The sequence below is a fragment of the Phymastichus coffea genome, unplaced genomic scaffold, assembly GCF_024137745.1.
Source record: "Phymastichus coffea isolate CEN01 unplaced genomic scaffold, Cenicafe_Pcof_1.1 PCOF00286, whole genome shotgun sequence".
Classification (NCBI taxonomy): Eukaryota; Metazoa; Arthropoda; class Insecta; order Hymenoptera; family Eulophidae; genus Phymastichus; species Phymastichus coffea.
The window spans coordinates 17,886-40,597 of record NW_026707097.1 but is presented as its reverse complement, the minus strand read 5'-3'; the positions used below and the strand labels follow the sequence as shown (position 1 = coordinate 40,597).

The following is a 22,712-nucleotide window of genomic DNA, read 5'->3' as shown; positions in this document are numbered from 1 at the left end:
TGTGCTTTTGCGCGCTGAATGAACAAATTGGCAGCTCGCTTAAACTTAATTATAAGCAATAGAAAATAGTAGAGTGGAAAAGTTGAGAGAGCTAAAAGAAAAGAAAAAATAAAAAGAAAGAAAGTAGAATATAACAAAATCATTTTTGTAGATTAAAGAAATAGTTTTGAATCTTGGAGAAAATTTACATAGGTCAATCAATGATATGTAGTTTTTTAACAAAGTAGATTACAGTCGCTACGAACGATCAACTGGTTAATGCTTATAACGACATCTCTCGGTGAATTTTTAATCTGTTTTGTAATTTAAACGACGTTTCAATTATTTGCTTCTATTTTATCGTAATTAATTAATTTGTTTATAAATATAAGTATTCTGAATTTAGTAATTATTTTTATAGATAAGAGGAAAAACAATAGAACCGTTAATTGAAAAGTTAATGCATTCGATAAAACATAATACTCTTATTGGGGTAACAATTGAAAAAAAATATAATTTATTACTAAAAATGTACATTCATTATCAATGTGAGTTAATTAAGGCAGGATACACAACTGCGCAATAGACATGCTCTAAGTGGCTGCACGCGCAGGCACCTACGTCGTAGTGATAATTAAATAGATCACAGAATTCTTATGTTGGAAAGTCGAATCGCGATCTGAAAGAAAAGTGGAAATAGAAATAACCATTCGCAGCCGAAAAGCAAGTTGCACTCACCGTCGTTCAAGGTATTACATCCGTACTGCGCGGACAATCGATCGTCGAAGAGACACGTCAAGGGAACCTTCGGGAAAGCTCTCTTGAAAGCTGTAACTTTACACAGCCACATATCGGCGGTCAACTGGTCGTTTGGAGCGCAGCCGAAAGCTCGCTCTCTGTCCACGGGGAGCGTAGCGATGGCGATCGAATTCGATCGCAATCTTATGTTTTTTCGAAAATCCAACAGCCGCTGCGTGGCTTCGTCGGCCGTCAGATCGAGGCTCAGCACTACCGAGTAGGATTTCATTGCCGAGCCGTACAGCCTCAAGATGAATCCGTAGTTAATGTCCTCCGCGCCTGAGTTCGTGGAAAAGACGTCGATGAAGTAGCAGCCGCTCCCGAATATCGAGTACGTGCCCGGATCGGACCTGCGAACGTAAAATCGCGAGCTTTTACGGAGATCGTTCGGCGACAAGTCGCGACGAAATGTCATTTACCTTGCCTTCACGTGCCTCAAGAAGTTCTCTGCGTGGACTTTGGCCCGCTCGATGTACCAGTCCAGGACGCTGTCGTAAACACGGGCCAAGAAGACTATGTAGCAGCTGTGCTCCCCACCCGAGCCGTTCATTTGCAATTTATCGCATGTCTGCTCCATCAATTGGGATATGGAGAGATAATCCACGGAATACTGATCAATGTTGAAGTATTCGCTGTTCAGCGAGGGCGTGGACGGCATCGAGATGCCGGCGCCCAGATTCGAGAAGCCGAAGAGCTCGGTCGTGTCCACGGAGAGCATCAGCAAGCCGATCGCGGCGAACGCACTGGACCTCGGCAGCGTGTCCAAGTACTCGCGGTGAACTGAAAAAATTGAAAATCTCGATTCGCTCGTTCGATCGGCGCTGAAAGTTTCGCGGCAGAGCCTACACGGCAAGTCCAGCAGCGTCTGCGCCTCGTAGAACAGAAAGAACATCCGCGGTACGTTCCTCACGACGTTGCTGACGTGCCATTCGGTGAGCGCGCCTTCCCTCGTGCGACGATAGTACGGAATGTTATTGTAGTGCTCGAAAAAGTCCTCGCCGTCGTTGTAGCCCACTCCGTGGATGTAGGGAGTGATGTACAGAGGCAAAATCAAGCTCTGGAATTCGTTGCGCAACTGAAGCTCTTTCTGCGCCAGCTCGCGCCATAATCTGTTCGAACATACGTTTTAGGAAATTGACGTGCTATCTTGCGATTGTCCTAATGTAGCATAAGACATTCCATATACCTGCAAGTGTTTATGACTTGCCGGAGATCATTGAAATTTAGATAAGAAAATATTTTCTCTAAAATATCTCTCAACGACAAAGTGTACTGTGTCACGCTATTCTCTTCAAACCCTGCGTTTTCAACAGTGCTCATGGCTTTTAATCGACTATTCTACAATTGTAGCACAAATTAAAAAATATTGTTCACTTTCAGTTTCAATGTGTTTGAATGGCGAGCGTGAAAGCATGGTATGAAGTAGCGACACAGCCCGCGAGAGCTTGCACTTGCGCGCAGCGACATCGCGACTGCGAGTAGAAACAACCACTATTGCACCTATACGCAGCTAACCTAACGGGACCACTGCTCATACGTGGCTTTGTTTAAACAATTTTTATTTTCACGGCTGTCACATGTGAAAGCTGCGTGATCGTAAGTATCTACAGTGGTTCAAACGCACAATGATCATTTCTTTTGCAATCTGCGAGTCGTGAATGGATGTAGTTTTCATCGACGTACAAAACAAAATGCAGTTATGATCTGTGATTTTATTTACCAAAGTGTGAAACTGAAGTACTCACGTGCCACTTCCGCGTAGAAAATCGAACGGAATTTTCCGGAAGTGGATTTTAAATTAACTTGAAGAAATGAAAAAGCATATTATTGTACATCTGCGATGTGCCATAATGGATATACACCCAACCCTTACAATTGATTTGGCATTGATTAATCAAAGAGTGTGAAATACTTACGATGATGTTATTCGACGTGATACTGCTGCGAGAACACATTGTAAACTGCGATTTGGCAGACTCGCAAATTCTTTGACTACATATATTTTTACTCTTCAACCTCGGCTTCAAGGTTAACAAACGCGCGAAAATTTGAAGCTTTCATATTGTATAGTCGAATAAATAAATAATGTCTTTCAGTCGTTTGCCTATACAAGTGGAGTAAAGAAGCGTAGGGGTAAAAAGTATTATACACATATTTGTCATTTATTTTGATTAAGAATATGCTTAGGCACAGCAATAATTGGATATTTGATGAAAAATTTTTAATTTCTTTAAAAAATCCGTATAAGTTACAAATGTTAATTTTTATAATTAGGTTGTAGACATGACCAAATAAATCACAGAGTCTTTGTGTTCCATTGAAGAGTCGTGAACTGAAATAAAAGAAAACAACTTTTTTGGCATTCAATTCAATTCTTGAAGTAATGCAATTGCGTATATATAATGCACTTTACCATCATTGAGTGTGTTACATCCAATTTGAGTAAATGTTTGATCATCGTAAAGACATATCAATGGAACATTGGGAAATACTTTTTTAAACACATCCGTTCGGTGCAAATAGATGTCTGCGTTCAATCGATTCTGCCGCGTGCACTCGAAAGCTTGTCTCTTGTCAACGGGAAAGGCTGCGATGGCTATTGTGTGAAAATTCGCGTTCACGCCCTTTTTGAAAGCTCGCAATTGCTCCTCGACGATACTGTCCGGCAAATACAGACTGAGAACGACCGACCAAGATTTTACAGCTGGACCGTACAGCCTCAGTACGAAGCTGAAATTCAAGTCGTTTTCACTCGATACCGGAGTGAAAACGTCCATGCAGAGACAGCCGCTTCCGAGAATTGAGTACGAGCCAGGCTCGCATCTATGCAACGTCAGGGAAAATTGCGATCACTCGATTGCGCTCTCGAACCATGTTATTTTTGACCGCGACTTACCTCTTCTTTAAGCTTCTCAACAATTCAGAAATGTAGGCTTTGTTTCTCTCTTGCAAGTAATCCAATGTGCCGTCGTTTTCGCGATTTTGGAAAATTAAAAAACAGCTGTGACCCTTGTCGGTCGAGGAAATTTTTAATGCAGCCATTGCGTCATCTACTAATTTCTCCGCGGTACTTTCCGTTAATGAGAAATCGTCGACCATAAATACTTCGTTGTTCAATGAATTCGTGGAGGGTATGGAAATTCCGGTGGCTAAATTGGAAAGTCCAAAAATTTCTGTACTGTCCATAGACAGCATCATCAAACCAAAAGTAGCGAACGTCGCAGATTCTGGCAACATTTTCGTGTATTTATAGTGATCTGAAACAAGAGGCAATAGAATTCATTTTTTCTACTTGAACTCTCGTTTCCAATTCGATAGCAGTACATGGTACGTTAACGGTCGTTTGAGCCTCATGGAATAAAAGAAATACTTTCGGTATGCTTCTCACAACGTCAATTATATCCCATCCAGTGTCCAAATCGTACTCCAAGCGTTTGTCACTCGGATCACTTTGATCTTCATCTCCTTCGCAATTTAACGCACAACGGTACGAAGCGATGTACAATGGCAAAAGCAAACACTGAATTTCATTCCTCGTTGCAAGCTCTGTTTGAGCAGTTTCGCGCCACAATCTATATTAATGAAACACGTGACGTTGTACGTATGCATTAGAAAACAAACATTCGAATTAAAAAAAAAATCATTTACCTGCAAACGGCAGCTGCTTGTCGAAGACTTTTTACATTTAAATAAGAGATGATATTTTCTAAAATATCGTAAATTGAAAGTGTATATGCAATAATTTCATTATTTTCATTTTCTTCTTTTTCATCGTACTTTTCAATACTATCCATTTTAATGACAATATTAATAAATATCCACGCAGTGTAATTTCAACTAATTCTTTTCACGTGATCTTCATATTTATGCAACAAATTTTTTGACGAACGGCGCAACAACTGCAATGGCTTCTCACGTCGGCTACATCTGAAGAGTCATAGTATACCGAAACGATCTACAAGCCCGATCTCTCTAGTTAGTGTGATAGTCTAATTACATAATCATTTGGTATGTATGAACTATTTATATCTCTAAGCTTGAATGTTAAACGCGCGCGAAAATTCAAATAACGAGTTATATTCGAGAAACCCGATTTCCACATCATTTAAGAAAATATTTTTTTTTCATCAAAGAAAATATTTGTCTTTCGTGTTAGTACATACGAAAAAATGATAGTTTGTAATTTCTTTGATATTAATTCCAATGAATAGTAAATTATTTTTATATGCATTTTGTATGCAATTGAAAATAGCCCCATTGCATTTACGGTATTCTCAGATAACTTCACCATTACTAATTATGAAGCTCGAGGATATATTGTCTGAAATTTCCCAATTAAATTACCAGTTGAAATGATCGATCCGCCGAAATGTGAACATAAGAATGACACCCGAATTCTGAAAATATCTGATGGTCTAATTCAAGGATATCGAGCGTCTATGTTAAATTGCAAATTGAAGACTGGACGGATGTTGAACAATTTGACGACATGCTACATAAGTTGATTTTCTTGGGCATTCTGGGGCAGAGAACGAGAGGCGTTTACTCGTACTGTAAAGTATTGACGATTCCTTGGCTGACGAAGTAGACAATATCCTAGAGTACGCCTGACGTTATTTCGAATTTTATATCGCGAACAACGGAAGAAGGAAAGTAAATGGCTTCGTCTACAGATTTGTAAAAGTAATTTTGAGAAAAATAACGAAAACAGTTAGTTCGACTGAACGTAATACCGAAACTTATAAGAGCTTGGAAAACACCGGAATAAGTATTTCCGCATTACTGTTCTGCGTGATGCGAACATCTCGTTACAATAAATCAATCGTTTCCTGACAAGATCAATCAATAGTACACGAAAATGGCTTGTGTGCTGCGAATTTTATTCAAATCGAAAATCAGCTTATCCATAGCCAATGTAGTTCACATCGTGTGTTTGTCCATCGTCATTCTTATCTTTAATTCTATTATTAGATAAGTGACTTACCTCTTTATTATAATACATTATCTCATCTCATTCTACGAGGGCATTAATCATGAAAGTGAAGAGAAAAGCAGGGGTTCTCGGACAAACGACAGAGTTCCCGTAGCTTTCCAGTGGCAATTCCAAAGCGCCAAGTTCTATGTCATTGTCTTAATTTGCCTTTTCCAGCCCACGCGAGTCAAGCCGTTAGTCTAAATTCTTTTGTACGTATTATTTTTCTCCGCGGCATTCCGCGCGCCAGACGCTCGCGAGACCGCATAGCAGCAGCGCCGGGCAGAGGCACTCTGAAAAATGCGCTTCCGTTAGGCCAGAGGAAACCGTCAATTACTATCCCGTTCGATAGGTATATACGTAGCCACTTTGGTCAATCGCTGAAAACGGCCGCAGCGCTGCCGGTTCGCATAAAATACGCATGATTTCGGTTTGGAATTCTCTTGACAAAATGGCTTTTGCTCTGTTTAAATACATTTTTATAGTGTTACGATGTATAAATGTACAAGTTTTCGTTATTTACAAAAGGGGGATCAGTACGCAGGATTATAACAATCGACATTATCATTTCTATAAGCTTTCATTACAATATAATCGCTATTGTGCCGCGCGTAGCGTAAAAAAAAATTATACAAAAGGTGTAATGTTATTATCCGATTAACAGTAAAAATCATTTTCTTACGCTGCATTCGCTTGCGCCTCGTAATTGCTAGAAGATACATATTTCGCGTTACATATTTACGCTACTTATGACTTGTCAAACTTGTTGACGGCGTTTTTATATTCGCTATTTTATTTGTTTTTCAAATCGTTGGGTCGTTTCTACAACGTAAAGAATAACAGTATAATGCATCGCAAACTTAATTATTCCGGACAAAGACCAAACGTTCCTTTTCATTTGCCATGAGATCGTAAAAGAAAATCAAATCTTGCATAAATACTGATAATAGCAAATTTATAGATAAAATGATGCCATAAAACACAAACAACGATAACGAATGAATTGCTTAGCTTTGAAATCTTAAAAATTTAGGTAAAGTTGAAAAATTACTCTCTAAATCGACCACGACCTTCGATAAAGTACGAGTGGTCGTGAAGAGCACATCGCTTGTCATTGTTTCGCTTGTCACGTGAAAATGCCATTAGAATTCAGTTACGGGAAACTGAATCACAAATGGAATTCGTACTGCCACACCTCGCATCGCGTATTTCTCGAGCGCGACTGATCAGCGCTATGCATGTGATTTTCGTTCTCGTCGCTGAAATCGGCGAAGTTGGACGCGAGCGAAGAAAAGAAGAAAACATCGCACTCAAGCTTAAATGAACTCCGTGACGAAAATCTTCTTGAAGTCCGGCGCTGAGCCACCCAAGTCGTGCCTGCAGATCTCTCCGCTATCCAAGTAGCTCACATCGGAACTCTTGAGTATACTCTTGAGGCTCTCGATCGAGAGCGTCGGCAATTGCTGCCTGGCTTGCGCCGCATTGTTGAACTTGTCAAGATCGTTGAGAGAGTAACCGGGACTCATCTTCTTCTTCAATTGAAACGACTGAATGATCGGCTTGCAGTTGCCGCGAGTCTTCGAGTGGTCGGCGCTGTTTGCGCCCATCTCCGAGTGATTGACTTCGATTATGCGCGGGGTAAAGCTGCGCATGCTGCCCTTGCCCTCGAGCGGCCTCGGCGTTTGGCTCTGTAGCTCCTGCAAAACAGCGCAGCGTTGAAACTTCAACGGCACGTCTGCGAGCGACTCGCGGCAGAGGAATGCCGGGGCCTCGACGAGTCGCGAATTGCCACTCGTCCGTGGCGCCATGGGATTGCGCGTCGCCGCGCTTCGCGTAATTGACGGCCGCTACGGCACACTTCGTTAACAGTCACTTTCGGCTTGACAATTGTCGCCATTCCAGTTCTCACGTCGCGCGGAAAGGGAGGCTTCGTAACGCTGCGACCGTTCAAGCCCCACCCCCCCGAATGATCCCGCGTCGAATGCGATAATGGACGCAACCGTAGACTTCCGTGCGGAGGAGGGTCGCGCGTCGCGGCAAAATCGCGGAATCTAGTGACCGTACGACGCGAAGGGTCTCGTCGTAGCGAACGGGAGCACGCGCATACCTTGGTGTTCTTGCGCTGGAAGAACTCGAAGTCGTCGTTGGCGACGGTCGTCACGGAGCAGCAGCTTCGCGCCCGACTGCGGCACGAGCTCATCGTGTCGAAGTCTTGCTGATCGCTGTTGACGTCGCAGCTCTCGTCGTCCGACGTCTCGTAGCCGGTGCCCTCTCCCTCCTCGTCCTCCTCGTACTCTGCGAAGGATCGATCATCAAGTCAACCCGACAGCTTGGACTCGTTCGCCGAGGCGTCTATTTTCCTCGCGCTCTCTCGCGACTACGGCCGCTTAGGAGGCGCTCCGGCGCGACTGAGACGCACATCGGGATAAGGATGCGCGCGACCATCTCGAGCGTTCGCACGCTCGAGCCGAGGGGCGCAGTCGGGTGGAAGCGATCGAACTCGCGAAGGCACGAGTTGGCGCGCCTGGCTGCCGAACTGCTCGGACGTCTGCGATCGAGACGATCGATCACGGTCGCCCCCGTCGCATCTCTAGGCGAGAAACTCGAGCGCCGAGCCAAGGTAGCTCCCGGTAAAAATTGAAACAGGTCGCTCACCGTCGCTCCTCCTCGTCTGCTCGAACAGCTGCAAGCTCCTCTTGAGCGCAAGCTCCCTCTTGACGTCGTAAGTCCTGGAGGTGACGAGCGGCAGCTCGATTCTCGGGTAGGCTCGAGGATGCAAGTCGAAGCTCTGATTCCTCCTGAGCGCGGCGGCGTTCGGTCGGGCAGCGCGCACCTGGAGAACGCCCGGCGGCGGGTTGTACGCGCGATCCTCGTGGTGGCCCATGACGCTTCGCGCGTTGCGGCGCGGCGTCTCCTCGCGAATCTCGTCCAGGCTCTTGGCGAAGTGCCTCAGCCGACGGGCTCCGTACTGCTGCCGACAAGTGCAAAAACGGCAGGCTCGGCGCGATTCGGTGGTCTGGTGCGCGGGAAAGCGAAGCGACTCACGCCATAGGACTGATCCTCGAGCTGCATCAAGCTCTCGACTTTCTGCCCGAACACGTCCCCGCTGCCGTTGGCGGCTTTCCTGCGCAGATCGTATCCCAGCTCGTGGTGCCTCTGAACGCACTGGCCGTTGCTCGTGCTGTTGGCGCGACTGAGGTCCGCGCGCACGATCGGCTGATGATGCATCTTGGGCGACTTGCCGGGTTCGAGATGCTGCCGCGAGCCGAAATTCGAGCTCGCGTAAGACGAGGTTTCGGCTGCGATCGCCGGGTAGGCGCTGTCGCCGCTTGACATCACGCTTCGTCCGTACTGATGAACGCCAAGTAGCATCGTACCGTTGCGACCTGAACACGAACGTTTGCGCGTTACTTTTCGACGCGAGAGAGAGGGAGAGGATTATCAGCGCGCGATGGCGATGAGAAAACACAGCGAACAACAAGTGGTCTCGAGGCGATTATACGATAATCGCATTTTCTCAAGGGGAAAAACGATTGCCGGCGCACAATCGCTCGGTCGACGGTTTTCAGCGAGCAAACGTCAAGAGCACAGCGAGCTTTCATTTAGTGCCGAGAGAAAGGGCATGCGCACGTACCTCGAGTTGTCGGATGGCTGTTGTGCAAGCGACCGTACAGGCTGGCGCTGCCGGCGCCGTTCACCGGGAACTTGAGCCCGTGATTCAGATTCAGCTGCAGCTTGTACTCGTTGTCCTGCTCGAAGTGACGGAACTTGCCGTCCACGCCGCCTGCCGACACATCGTTTCGTGTATATACACACACGTGCGGCCAATTCGATCACGGAGTCTCTCGGCCTGTCCGATGAGTGAACGGCTCCCCGAAACCGCGAGCTTCTCCCCGGCGGACTATCGATGCAATTAACGACCCGTCGATCGAGTCTGCGAGCGTTGCATAGCGTCTCTCGGCGGAGCTTGCGCAACGACGCGACAAAGGAGCATTCGCTCTCTCGAAGGAGCGATGCGCGGCTCGTCTCAACTTCGCGACGACTGGATCGTTGAGATTGCGAGGCGGGCATTTTTTTTTGTTGGTTTGCGGTGCGCGCAGTTATTGCGTTATTGTCGTCGCTGAATGTGGGTTGTGCTGTCGATGCTTTCGCGAAACCGCTATTCCGAGTTCAAGGGAAAATTTCATTGAAATTATCGTGGCAATAGTAAAATTTGATCGAGTAAGACCGAACAAAATCGGTATTTCAAACGAATATTTGGAAGAAAATTTCAGCAACGGAAACGTAGTTTTCAGTTTTAGTCGAATTTTTATCGAGAAGAATATGTTAGGTCGTATTCCAAGCGTAACTATGGTCACCAAATCAAATCAAAACTCATCTGTCGTGGCTCGGTGTCATCCACGAACAATGGTATATAATTTTTCAATCGAACGACTCAATTCAAAGGCAAACATGAATTAAGCATTACCGTGCGTGAGTCTGGTTTTGGTGTCCTGCTTGGTGTACACTTTAGCGACGTAGCGACAGAACATTTTGTCAAAGATGGCCAAGAACACCGGCAACAGGGTATCCTTCAACAATGGCAGCCACGTAGCCAAATTCTGGGCCGTGCAGAAGTCCCGCAGCAAGTCCGGCCTTATCGAGACGACCTGCGAACGCAGAGACAACGGCATTGGAAACCAGAAGAAAAGCCTCGTCTCGACTTTCCCGATCGTAAAAATACACAGACTTTCAATTTTACAATCCGTTCGCGCGCGCGCGCATTCACGTGCCGGGGAACCCATATAAAGAGAGGGGAAACTCGCACTCTCCTTAGGCTCATACTTTCAAAACGTCTAAAGCGCCTCGCTGGCCACGCCGCTGGCAGTTACGTGAGCGTGAAATCCGCGCGGGCAGATTTGCAACAGCCGCCTCGCCTAATTTGAAAATGGCACGCGCTTATTTTAATATGCGGGCGTCGCCGCGCTACACCTCGGCGATTCCGAGCGCGCGCGGAAAAACAGCAGGTGCCGAGCGGAGAATTTTGTAACGGCTGCCGCGTGGGCTTTCCGATGCTGCGCGCGCGCTTGCGAACGACGCGTCTGTTCCTCATCCTCCGTCTCCTCGTAACGTTGCTTTTTTTCTTTTCTTCGTTTTACGATCGCTCGCTTCGCCCGGCAATTCGGGCGAGCGCTCGCGAAGAGATCTACGAGGGAAGAGCGATTCGCGCGATCCCAAGTGCAATTACAACGTGCCGAAAGGCCGACGAGCGGCGTTGCATGCTGTTACGCAACGCGACCGCGGATAACCGCGAGGAACGGTAGGTTCATCGGGGGTCCGAAGGTTTTCCCATCGTGCTTCGAGAAACTCGGTCGCCACGTCGACGTGACGTTACGCTTTTGGGGTACTTTCCCTTGGGCGCGTGTCGGGTTCGCGCGCGCGCGCGCGCGCGCGTTCGAAAACTAATATGTGACTTGGATGCGTGCACCGCACGCGATAACTTTTCCACTTTCGCACGCGCGCAGATAAATAACAGATGTACGTATTTTCTTTCGCGGCGTGTAGTGTCGATTAATCATATCGCCTGAGTCACTTTCTACTGTGCAAAAAAGCGGATGGTGCTCCTCCCTACCTACCATTGTGTTGTTACACGCGTCTACCCATGTGTGTCGCGCGTGTGTGTGTCTGTGTGTGCACGCGCGCGCGAGAGGATCGAAAGTTTTATTGCTTCAGAAGGATTCGCTCTCGTTTTCACCTACGTTTTGTTCCTGTCAATTTGTCCAGTAATATAACGCGACTACGTTAAGACCGCTTGATCGTCACGACGAAAGTCGACGATTACGGATGACATTTGAACCCGATTTCGTGAGATAAACTTCATTCGCGCGTGGTTGCGTCAATACACGGTAAAACTTCGATCCAACGAAATGACACGCAGTGACGGGAAAATTATTTCTTTTTTTTTCGTCACGCGCGCACCCGAATGATTATTTTAACAAGTAAACGAGAGTTGGGCGTTACTTTTAATAGCCCACGTGGCCACATGTATATTCAGAGCGAGCGCAAAAACAACTTCTCCTCGTTCGACGCAATTTTCCCATAACTGGACTTTCTAAACTATGTATCTGTCGGACGCCATCGTCGACATAACGTACGTCTCCTCTAAAACAAAACAAAAAAAGCACAAGTTCTTCTTCTCGATCCCGATAAGAATCCATTCGGACGTTGTTCTCGCGCTCTGTGCCTTATTCTTTTTTTTTTCCTTTTTTTTCATCGGGCGTTCGAGGGAGCGTTGACAGGGCGAATCTTACGCCTCATCGGGAATGCGTCACTCTTAATTGACGGCGAAACGCGCGCTGGAATCAGGAGAAACTGCTCATCAAGCAGATCAACAAGGCATAAAATACATAAGAACGGCGCTCGCTTTCGTAATTTCTCACTGCGAATCGCGAATGCACCAGCGCGTTATGAATTCCCTTTCAAAAGCGCCAATCGTCGCTTCTCCGAGAGAACTTTTGCGTCATCGCCGCCATAAAGAGCCGAACAATTGGCAAGAGCGTCGACGCACGCGAAAAGAAAGGGGAAGGGAGCGAGGATTATTCAGGCGCGAACAACCGCTATCGACAGCTCGTAAAACTCGGTGCGCGCGCGCACACGCCACCGCGGTCGTGCGTCCTCATTATACCAGCCGCGGCAAACAATAGGAGTATTAATACGCCGGACGGGGAGTTCTCTCTCTCTCTCTCTCTCGCTGCCGCGGAATTCTTATAGCGTCTCAAGGAAGTACGCTGCCACGAGGGCAATCCGAAGCCACTTTGACTGTCGCGCTCGCGGTTTCGTCACACGCGCGAGTGGTCGTCGCGCGATTCCGCGACGCCGCCACAGCCTCCGCGCTCCATTGGCCAACGAGGCTGGTCGCTTCATGGCAAAACGCGCGTGTGCGCGGCGCATTATGCACTTTCGCATCTCCCTCGCGTGTACGAGAGAAAGAGAGGGGGGAGGCGGGAGGGAAAAAAAGCGTCCCGTTAAAACGTAGTGGCACGCTATCGCATCGCGACATTCACCCTTTTTCACGCGAACCGCGCTCCACGGAAGTCGTAGTCGCCGAGCTTCCGGCGTGCAGCCACTCGCACGAGTATCCGTGACGGCGTGCCGCTGTTGTTTCCTCTATTTCGCTACGATTCCTGCGGCGCTCGTCGACGGCTCGCGCGCTATCCCCGCTAGACTGGTACGAATCTCGATTCTCTACCAAATAAACGGATACGTCGACGCCGCATCAGCTCAGCGCAAATCACGTCTGCAATTGTCCTCTTTTTTTCCGCGTCGCGCTGCCAGCGAGGAGCAGCGCAGACGTGCTCGCGTGGCGCTTTCCCTTGGGCGCGGGCCGACTGCACCGCGCGGCTCTCGATCGGTTCGTCGCAACCCGGGCGGCTGTCGTGCGATTCGGCCGAAGGGACGAACGAGCCTGGCTCGCTTCTCTCGCGCAACGCGTCAGCCACGGGCATCGAACTCACCAGCAGCGGCAAATGATCAAACGCGTAGCACACGAACAGGATGCTGTAGACGGTGGACCAACCGCTCGACTCGTCGACTTGGACGACCGAGCTGCGTCGTCCTTTCAAGCAAGCGCGACTGTTGGTCGAGCCACTCGTGCACGATCCGCTCGACGGCTGGTCCCATGCCTGCTGCTGCTGCTGCAGCTGATTACCGTAGTGGTGTTGGTGGTGGTGGTGATGCGGGTGCTGGCACTCGAACGAGTTCTTCGAGCTGGCGTCCGACAGGTCCGACACGCTCTTGAGCAACTCGGCTTTGGGGGACGGGCGGCACGATGCCCGGCACAATGCCGCGAGCAAACTGAGGGGAGCAGAGCAAAGGCGGAGAGTCAGACGAGTGCGGGCCGGAACGAGCGCGAGATCGCTTACCTGAGCACCGTCGCCACGACGAGAGCGCATCTCAGCCCGTTGAAGAACAGCCCGTACTTGGGCGATATGTCCTGGGCGATGAACACGCAGGCCTCGGGCTCGAAGTTGAGGATGCCGGTGACGCCGATGCAGGCGCTTATGACCGTGAGGCTAACCACGTGGTACTTGAGATGGTGCTTCTTGATCGTCGGCCCTTCGTCCCTCACGGTCAGCGCAGCGAATATGGCAATGGTCGTCAGAGTCAATTCCTGCAGGATGCTCGACGAGTTCAACGTCCACACGAGCGTCGAGCAGAGCTCTGCAACGACGACCGTCGAGATTTGCGTGAGCGTCCAGCCAGTCATCCGCGAAGCGTTAACCGCGCCGCGGCGAGGGATTTGTGTCAATGCCGATAGAATCGAGACGAGCGGCGCGTGTCATTGCCGATGAGCGCCGCGACGACGTCCACTTACCTCCGAAGTGATTGGCCGGACGTATGAGGGTCAGCATGGCGAAAAGCAAGAGCCCAAGCTGGTGAACCAGACTCTGCGCGAGCACCGCCACCGTCAGCACGTCGATTCGCCGTTTCGTCGGCAACGGTTGATTCTGGTAGATCAGCAGCGACCAGCACAGCAGCAGCACGCTGATCGGCGAGCCGACGCACGTCGCCAGCCATTCGCCTACCTCGCTTCTCATCTCTGCAACGCGGACAAGACAACGATCGTTTGACTGCTATTTCTTGCGGCTGCCGGCTTGTGCATTCGGTCGAGCTGCGTCGGCGGGACTATCCGCGTTATTGCTTTTTCGTTCTACGCGCGCCGTTGAAATTTTTCAATCGACGAAAGCCGCGTCTCGAAACGCGTCGGTAAGAGTTTTTTTGAAAGGCTATTCAACCGGCGAACACCCGAATGCGGCGGCTCGAGCGAACAACAAAAGAATTGTCATTGTGGCACAACGGCGACGCTGGTAATGTGCATACCTCGCGTAACGAGAGTTCACACCCAATAAAATGCTATTTCGAGATGCACTCGTAAGGAAAAAAGAAGGCGCGTTACGTGACTTCGCCTTGAATGGCAATTATTATGGTGAAGGAAAAACAAATTTGTTTTGTTTTTTTTTCTCTTCGCGCCTTCGCGAGGAATGATTATGCGAATTACATGCACTTTGCGCGCGCTTTGTGCGTTTCTTTTCTTCTGCGCATAGCTCGCTAATTCCAATGCTGCATTATCTAATAATGTCCAAGCGAATCGATACGTTCAAACACAACACGATGTGTATTATAAAACCGTATTATTGAGCCGTAATCGTTCGAGGTATAAAAGCTAATCGGCCTATTAATCACCGCTTGGTACATTTGAGCAGCGATCGTTGGGATAATCGGGCGCGCGGTGGAAAAAGAAAGACAAAGAAAAATTTCAGTTCGCGAAATTCCGACGGCTAATGCACTCGCCGAGAGTAAGAAGGAGAAAAAAAAAAGGAAACAGCGCGCGAGCCGTAAAACGGGCGGGAATTCGAGCAGCGAGAGAAAAAGCGGGTCGTGCGGAGGCCTTTGGAAAACTGGCTAAGTGGCGAGAACGCGTATTCTGTGTTTGCGCGCCGAGCCTGCAACTTATGCGCTTTACGCCCTCCGCGAGATGAAAGTGCGGAGAGAAAGAGAGAAAGATAAAAAGCGGACTCTCGTTTATTTATTTATTTATTTTATGCATGCGCGTGGTCACTGCGGAATTCTTTTCTTTTCGGTGCGATCTAATAAAAATCAAGGTCTAACGAATCGGTGTGTGACACGACTGGCATTTTCCGAGCAACTTGATGTGTTGCCAGGCGATTGATTATAAATTACTTTTTGGAAAGGTACTTGTTCATCCTGGATATTAAGGAATGTTACGATGATCAGACTTATTTTGTGCATCAGTCAAGGAGTTTGCTCATTAAACACGCGGACATTCATCAGGATATGTCGAAATTGAGAAAAAACCTGTTTATTCGCGATAAAAAAATGTTATCTTGTCTACGCTTAGGCATACAACACTTTTTTTTTAATTTGTGATGCTTCAAGCCGCTCCTATTGTGTGTACTTTTTAGATTTCCGTATAGATTTGAAACAAAGCATATCGTATGTAATCCACAAAATCAAAAGCCGCTTAACCATGTATTACTAAACTTTCTACTCTCCTAATTTTTTTTATTGTCAAGTCGCTTCGTCATCTCATAACTAAATCCAAGAAAAGAGCCGCATCACGAAGACGGTGTGTATAGCTATTTGTGGGCAAGCCAGTGCGTTAAGCAGGCATGCAAAATGGAGGCCTTTGAAAGGCATACGCGTGCATGTGAAAACGAGGCGTGCGAAATCGATTGGTGTCAGTCAGCGCTCGAAAGGAAATCGCAGCGTGCGTGCGTGCGTGCGTGCGAGCGTGCGCGCTGATGTAATTTTACGACACCGAAAGTGTCGTTCTGACATTGATTTTTTGACTACGCCTTTTTCAGGAACAATAGGAAAAAAGAAGTGGCCGTCGAGCGAACGAGCGCGTTCTCGAGGAAGTACTCAAAGCGCGCACACATCGGAAAGAATAGAATTTTTCTCAGAGCGCGATTTGCGAAGAAAAATTGTTGTTCACGGCGATCATTCGCTCAGCCGGCTAATTGAATCTCTTATTGTGATTTCTTTTTCTTCTTCCCTCTCGCTCTCCGCCTTTGTAGAACTTTCACCTTTTTCGCGAGATTCTTCGTTCGTGATGTTTTCCCGATTTTCTACATTTGCAAGACTCGCATGCTCGTTGCTCGGGATATTTCGCGTTTCTACAGGAGAATCGACGAGGCGAACTGAATTGTCTTTCCTAATGAATAAATGTATTTGTTTCAATGGCAACGAAATCATTATTTTGAAGCTTTCTACAATCTCTAAATATTTATGAATATTTGTTGATTTTCATTAAATTTCATAAAATATTATCAATTTTTTTGTGTTGGACTTGTTGGATAAATTTACTAAACAAGTACTATCCAGCATACAGTCCACCTAACGAAACATTATCCTATTCAACCAAGTATATCTCCTAAGATTGCAAAACATATCAAGGAAGCGTCCAAGTCCCCAACGCATAAATTGCGTCTGTGAGATGCCGAGCGCGCATGCGAATACGTGAGCCAAATGAAAATAGCGATTTTCGACTATCGCCAATTGTAGAGGCCAAAGTTGATATCTCGCTTCTGGTATTCTTCATTCGCCCCGCGTGATTTCTTTTGTAACAGCACCACGTGTTCGCCATCAAGAATTCTCGTTGCAAAACGCACTCGCGGTTCGTGGGCAATGACGACTGCGCGCCACGTCGCAGACAAGACGATTTCCAGTGGCAACCGATCGCCGCATCTTCATCGATCTACTTTGGCCGTTGGACGCGCTCGCAAGTGGAAGCGCGACGAGCGAGAGCAGCGTCTCGATGCGTTTGATACGCAGAGGCGGCACATTTACCTACATTCCTCGTGCCGCGCGCGCTTTTCCCGCGTGAGCGTCGGGTCGCGCCAAGTCGACTCCGTCGACGGCCTTGATCGTTTGCACGGCTGGGCGACTCGCTGGACAAGTCGCGCGGATCGAGGAACTGCTGGATAGGTGCCACTTGAGGATCGCGCGCGCGCGCGTCATTCCCACGCGACGACGCGAGTCGTTCGCCGCGGTGTACCGCGTCTCCGAGCCGCAACTTTGCGTGCGAGGCACTCGCTTGGTTAAAAAAAGTGCTTTTTACGATGTGGCTTTTCCTATTTGCCGCTGTATTATCGCCGCTGATTGCTGCGCTTAGGATCGAATCGACCATCTGCCTCCACGTAACGTAATAGTGGTCGCTTTATTTTTTCGATTTAGCTCAGCGTCACAAAAATCAAAATCGTGACCAATCCTTGTATCCGCATATATTACTTCGTCGAAAATCTTTATTTCATATCTCCGAGAATTAATTTAACGTAGAGATAAATATAAATTACTCAAGCTACGTCTAGCGGCGAAATATCGAACGCAAATCTCAATGTTTTCCCCGAAAATGTTGAAATTTCAGCGATCCATTCGACAGGTTCCTTGAAATGTACAGGCCCCGCGTCCTCTCGCGACCAGCGTACATGGAGAGAAGAGAAACAAGATATACCAACAGCAGCATGCAGAAGATTGCAATCTCATCGTACACACATCGCATTTCAAGCAATTAAGTTCCCCCATGGCGAACAGCGAAGAAACCATGCAAAATTGCATTCCACCCTCGATTTTCTCTCCTCTCTCTCTCTCTCACTCTACTAACGACCTTCAACCGCGAAGTATGAAATATATCTTACAAATTTTCATCCATAGGGTTTCACGAAAACTAGAGCAAAGCAAAGTGCTTTGCGTGTTGCTAATAAGCAGCCAAGTGAAATTGCGTTCGATGAGCCATGCACTGGCGCGGACTGCCTCGAGTACGCCGGATTCCGTTTTCCTTCGAAGAAACAACTTTTCGGTAATGATAAAACTAGTCTTTTTTTCCAAATTGCGCTTTCGCAAGAGTTAGACGAGCAATTTAAATTATTCGCGATTGGATCAGGTCGATTATTAAAACGCACGGGCGTCCACGCCTCGTTGACTTTTAATCGCGCTCTTCGAATCTACGGTGACCCGGTTGCCAAGCTGCGAGCACGTCGGATTCGCGCGCGAGAGCAGCTGTTTTCACAGGCGTCGAAAACAACAATGAGACAACGAATTTGCCCGGCCTGCCGAGGTGAAAGAAAAGCCCCGAACAATAACTCGCTCGTCGTCAAAATTCATAAATCAAAGCAAGGCACACTGTCGCTGCGCGCGCGACCGAACAAAAGAGGCGCGCGCGCGCGCGCATGATCCTCCGCCGACGCGACACTCCTCTTCAACGAACAAAGGCTTGTTCAAATTCTTTTTTTTTCCTACCCCGTTGTCGATGGCCGTGTCGCGGCCATTGCGAAACGGCGACCTTTTCTTTTCGCGAGCGTAGTTGTCTATCCGCGTGCGTCGTTACGACTGGTCGCTGCTCGCCGGCCGATCTTGCCAACGGGATTCGAGATGCGAATTCGCGATCGTCTCCCGAATCGCGAATCCAATCCCATTGACACGCTGAACTTCTCGGGAGACACGACGCGCCAAATCGGAATACCGTCTCGACCTCCTCGGCCGCGAAATGCCAACGGGAGACACGCCCACGCGAGAGATAAACCGCGGCACATAGCGACTTTAATGTCGCGGACGAGTGACTGCGGTGAACCTTGAATTGTCTTCGAACGGCATCTTTCCCGGAAACTTGTCTTCGCTCTCGACACTGTCCCAGCCCAAAGAAAACGCTGCGATGCGGCCGGCGCGTCGAACATTGAATTCGGACGTTCTCTAAAATGGAAAAAGGAAGACGAAAAAAACGAGCGGAAACTCTCTCTCTCTCTCTCTCTCTCTCTCTCTCTCTCTCTCTCTCTCTCTCTCTCTCTCTCTCTCTCTTACGCTGTTAACGGTAAAGCAGCGAGGTACGCGAATCGTAGCTCTTTTTGGTTATCGTCGCGCGGTGCAAATTTCTTTTTCTCTTCTTCTTTCTATTAACGAGTCGATGCGAGTCGCGATTAGGAGCGATCGACGCGTGTATCGCGCGTAACTGCTTGATCGCGCTCGAAAGCACAGGCGGCGACGAGGACGAGGGATCAAAACACGCGCCTGGCGAACCGTTACGTCGAATCGCGAGAGAGACCGCGGCAGGATGCTCGAAACAGGTCTTCGCGCGGAGACGACACTGCGATCGTTGGAATAATAAATAAAGGGAACACCTCCACGGGCTGCACCTGCACGACGACGAGAGCAGAAAAAAAAAGGATTTTCGTATAGCAAAGAGCGCGACTGGCTCACGTGCTACAGGCGATAAATTAGAGCGACGTTACCCACTGCGCAGCGTTGTGGCGAGTAGAAAGTTGCATGACGCGACGTATAGATTGTGGGTCGGCAGCGCGCGCGCGCGCGCGTGCATTGCACACACGATACACTCGGTGCACGGGGTCGTCGGGATTTCGGATCGCGCTCGGGAAAACCGTGATCGCGCGACTCTCGAGCGCCTCGCGCGCACCGGTGACCCGTCGTAGCAGAAGGATCGCGCGCGCTTACGGTAGTTAGCCGCGGCAGAGCGAGAGAGAGAGAGAGAGAGAGAGACGAGACGCCTTTAACGCCCGAGAACCAGCGGCAAAAGCTAGCTCGCGAGCATGTTGTAATACCGTAAGCCGGCCGAGCGAAAACCGCTCTCCGCGCGCGTTCGCCGCGCCCGAGATTACGACGACGCAGAGCCACTTGGGGGACTTCGCGCAAGCGCGAGCTTTTGGCGTGAACTCTATACCGATATTCCCGCAGCTTCTCGTTGCGTCAAAATGTCTTCCTTTGGCGCGCGCGCACCTCGTGCATCGCACTTTTTCTTCTCTGGCCGGCGAGTTGAACGTACCTCGGATCGTTTTAATGGGACACCCCCCCCCCTCCCATTCCCCCCTCTCTCGGCAAGCGAATTTCAATTCGTGCCTGAATCGATATTCTACGCGAGCTACGTTGATCCCTGGTATGTGTCATTTTTCCGTAGCAACTTCCGAGTCAATTTTCTCATCCGCGCGGACGAGAATTTTCCGCATGCGTCCGTCTTTCTAATTAATTACAGTCTCAATTATTCATTCTCTTGCCCGCGCGCGAAATTCAATTTCCGGCTAGAAAATGAGAACGCAGAGAAAAAAAGAGTCGAGGCATGTAGTGAATTACGCCCATGATTATGACCTCAAGCCAATTAACTCGGGTGGGCGCTCTTCATTGTCTCGTGTGCGCGCGACGACTGTGTGAAAGTCCCTCAATTGGATATACGTTATTTTTTTTCCTCTCTCTCTCTCCCTCTTTCTCTCGACTCTTGTTTTTGTCCGACGGATTGACGGCCAGTTTCCGTACGAACATTCGTCAAAGTAAAAAAAAAAATCGTTGACCTCCATATCTCGCACGGATTCTTTGAACTCGTCGCTGCGCGAACAAAACGTCTCGACCTACATTTCGGCGCATGTCTATATTAATATGAAGATTTTTCATCCATCGCCCATACTTTCGAAGCACGGAGTGTATCTCTTCGACAAAAAGTTCCCATGGTAGAGAAAAAACGGCCATATTAAGTAACGTAAGGAAGTGCACGATATATATGTTTGTATATATAAAATTCCACGGATATAGTTTGTAAGTCTTACGCGGGCACTGCTTAATATACCTTATGTACGAATTACACTTTATCATGTTACTTAATCAATTTCGACTAACAGGCCTCTTTTTCACAACTTTCCAAGCGCGAGCGGTAAGCCGAGCCATAGAGAGCGGCGCAATCTCTTCAATCCAGTATGCCTCCCTCCCCGACACTCGACGTACGAGAGATTGAGAATCCACAATTTTCCCTACGCGAAGCCTTCCAATTTAGAAAGTGAAACGCACTCTCGATCGTCTCTCCCCTGCGGGTCAGTCATGACGAGTGTAAAAGCCGAAACGATCGGTGCGGAAAAGTGGAGATCGTCGGGAGAGATACCACGAGTTGTCGTCGCACGGATGGACCGAGACCCGCGACAATCAAGACGGCGCCGGCGCACTACGTCACGCCCGCGACTTCGGCTGACATTGGGGGCCGCGGCAATTTCGCCTTGGGACTAGCGGCTATCGGCGCGAGATTGCGCAATCGAAAACGCGAGCGCGGAAACCGATTTCTCTTCGCAGGATCGCGGAATCTAGGCTGATCTGGTGCAACGCCAATCGCGATTTCCATGCGAGCGCAGAAGACGACCTCGTTTGCGGCCTTGAACTCAGCTTGGTTTGTCGTTGTTTTTTTTTCTCTCTCTCTTTCCTCTAGCGCGTTCGTCATTGTGGCGAACAACGACGCGGTTGCCCTCGTCATCGTCGAGCATCGATCATTGTTCCCTCGATCAATGGGTCATTGCGAAAATACGTTTCGAAATGGCAACACGCGGCTTGGCCGCGAGGACGGTGGTTAAATCCTCCTCGTTCTCGGTCAATCGTCGCACGATTGGGGATAGACGCGACGGCCTCGACGCACCGACGACGACGACGATCGCTCTCAGTCTGAAACCTCGCCGAAGACAGCCTCAGCGTGAACTCACCTGGGTCGACTTTGTCCCTTCAGGTTGGCCGCAGCATGCTGCTCGTGGCGATCGATCGCGGCGTCTGCTTCAATGGCGAACGCATATCTCCTCGTGCACACCCTCTCGCACTTCTGTTCCGCGGACCACTTCTCGTCGCGCGCGCGCTATATACTCGACGAGAAAAACGAGTCCCATCCACTCCAATGCACGAGTGATCGATCCAAGCGGTACTGTTTGTACAGCGCGCGATCGTCGACCGGGATCGTTCGATGCACTGCAGTCAAGCGAAACGCAGAGGCGCCGGGAAGCGCGCGCGCGCGGCATGCGATCGACGAGGCATTTCGAACGAGGTGTACCTGTTGAATTCGCCGCCCGATAAGCTTGCCAGCCGAAGCTCGCGATAAACGCGCGCTGAGCTTTCGTTCGGACGCCTCCGCGATGCCGTGCGCGTCTTCACCGCGATGCGCCGTCGCACAGCGGCAACAGACAGCGGCCTGGGCATTCGACTTCTCTCAAATGTTTCTAGCGCGAGCGATCGCAGTGCGCTCGGTTCTCGAGGCGTGCGTCTCTGACGAATTCCCGAAGCTGAAGGGCGAAAACGGTAGCGCGCAGCTACCGCGAAGTGTCCGCCGCGCAAAACCAAAGCGGAAACACACTTCACGCGATCCCGTGAAACGCACTCGAGCAATCGCACATCGGTCGCTGTCTCGCGCGCGGCCGGTGCCAGACTGACTTTGCCTGCGCTCGCAACAAACACTCCGCTGCGCTACGCTACGCCGGAGTAGAAAGAGAGAGAGATTCATATTTGGGTCAGCGGCGCGAGTGAAGGTGCGCGCAGGTATATACATGCGGTAGGCGAAGGTATACCCCCATGCACATGCATTCTTACTTTTTTGCCTCTCTGCTCCGTCTTTTCGGCAAAGGTGCGCCTCGTCGTGACGAGATCATTATCTGTGAGCTTG

General features: G+C 49.0%; 3 protein-coding genes across 3 annotated transcripts; all 3 read right to left on the bottom strand.

Moving 5' to 3' along the window:
* Positions 1 to 474: 474 nt before the first annotated feature.
* On the bottom strand, positions 475 to 2,742 carry LOC131674707 (uncharacterized). Its single transcript, XM_058953540.1, has 7 exons — positions 2,694 to 2,742; positions 2,523 to 2,579; positions 1,964 to 2,115; positions 1,624 to 1,886; positions 1,197 to 1,557; positions 718 to 1,127; positions 475 to 658 (listed from the first exon to the last, which is right to left on the bottom strand). The coding sequence occupies exons 3-7, from the start codon at positions 2,095 to 2,097 to the stop codon at positions 597 to 599; spliced, it is 1,230 nt and encodes a 409-aa protein (XP_058809523.1). The 5' UTR covers positions 2,098 to 2,115; positions 2,523 to 2,579; positions 2,694 to 2,742; the 3' UTR covers positions 475 to 596.
* A 187-nt stretch (positions 2,743 to 2,929) lies between these two features.
* Positions 2,930 to 4,710, bottom strand: LOC131674711 (uncharacterized). Its single transcript, XM_058953551.1, has 5 exons — positions 4,426 to 4,710; positions 4,102 to 4,349; positions 3,674 to 4,034; positions 3,191 to 3,600; positions 2,930 to 3,109 (listed from the first exon to the last, which is right to left on the bottom strand). The coding sequence occupies exons 1-5, from the start codon at positions 4,569 to 4,571 to the stop codon at positions 3,048 to 3,050; spliced, it is 1,227 nt and encodes a 408-aa protein (XP_058809534.1). The 5' UTR covers positions 4,572 to 4,710; the 3' UTR covers positions 2,930 to 3,047.
* Positions 4,711 to 5,645: 935 nt separating this feature from the next.
* On the bottom strand, positions 5,646 to 22,454 carry LOC131674704 (uncharacterized). Its single transcript, XM_058953536.1, has 10 exons — positions 21,769 to 22,454; positions 14,103 to 14,327; positions 13,651 to 13,948; positions 13,243 to 13,582; positions 10,218 to 10,398; positions 9,384 to 9,533; positions 8,795 to 9,135; positions 8,405 to 8,717; positions 7,857 to 8,044; positions 5,646 to 7,446 (listed from the first exon to the last, which is right to left on the bottom strand). The coding sequence occupies exons 2-10, from the start codon at positions 14,323 to 14,325 to the stop codon at positions 7,066 to 7,068; spliced, it is 2,415 nt and encodes an 804-aa protein (XP_058809519.1). The 5' UTR covers positions 14,326 to 14,327; positions 21,769 to 22,454; the 3' UTR covers positions 5,646 to 7,065.
* Between the last annotated feature and the right edge of the window lie 258 nt (positions 22,455 to 22,712).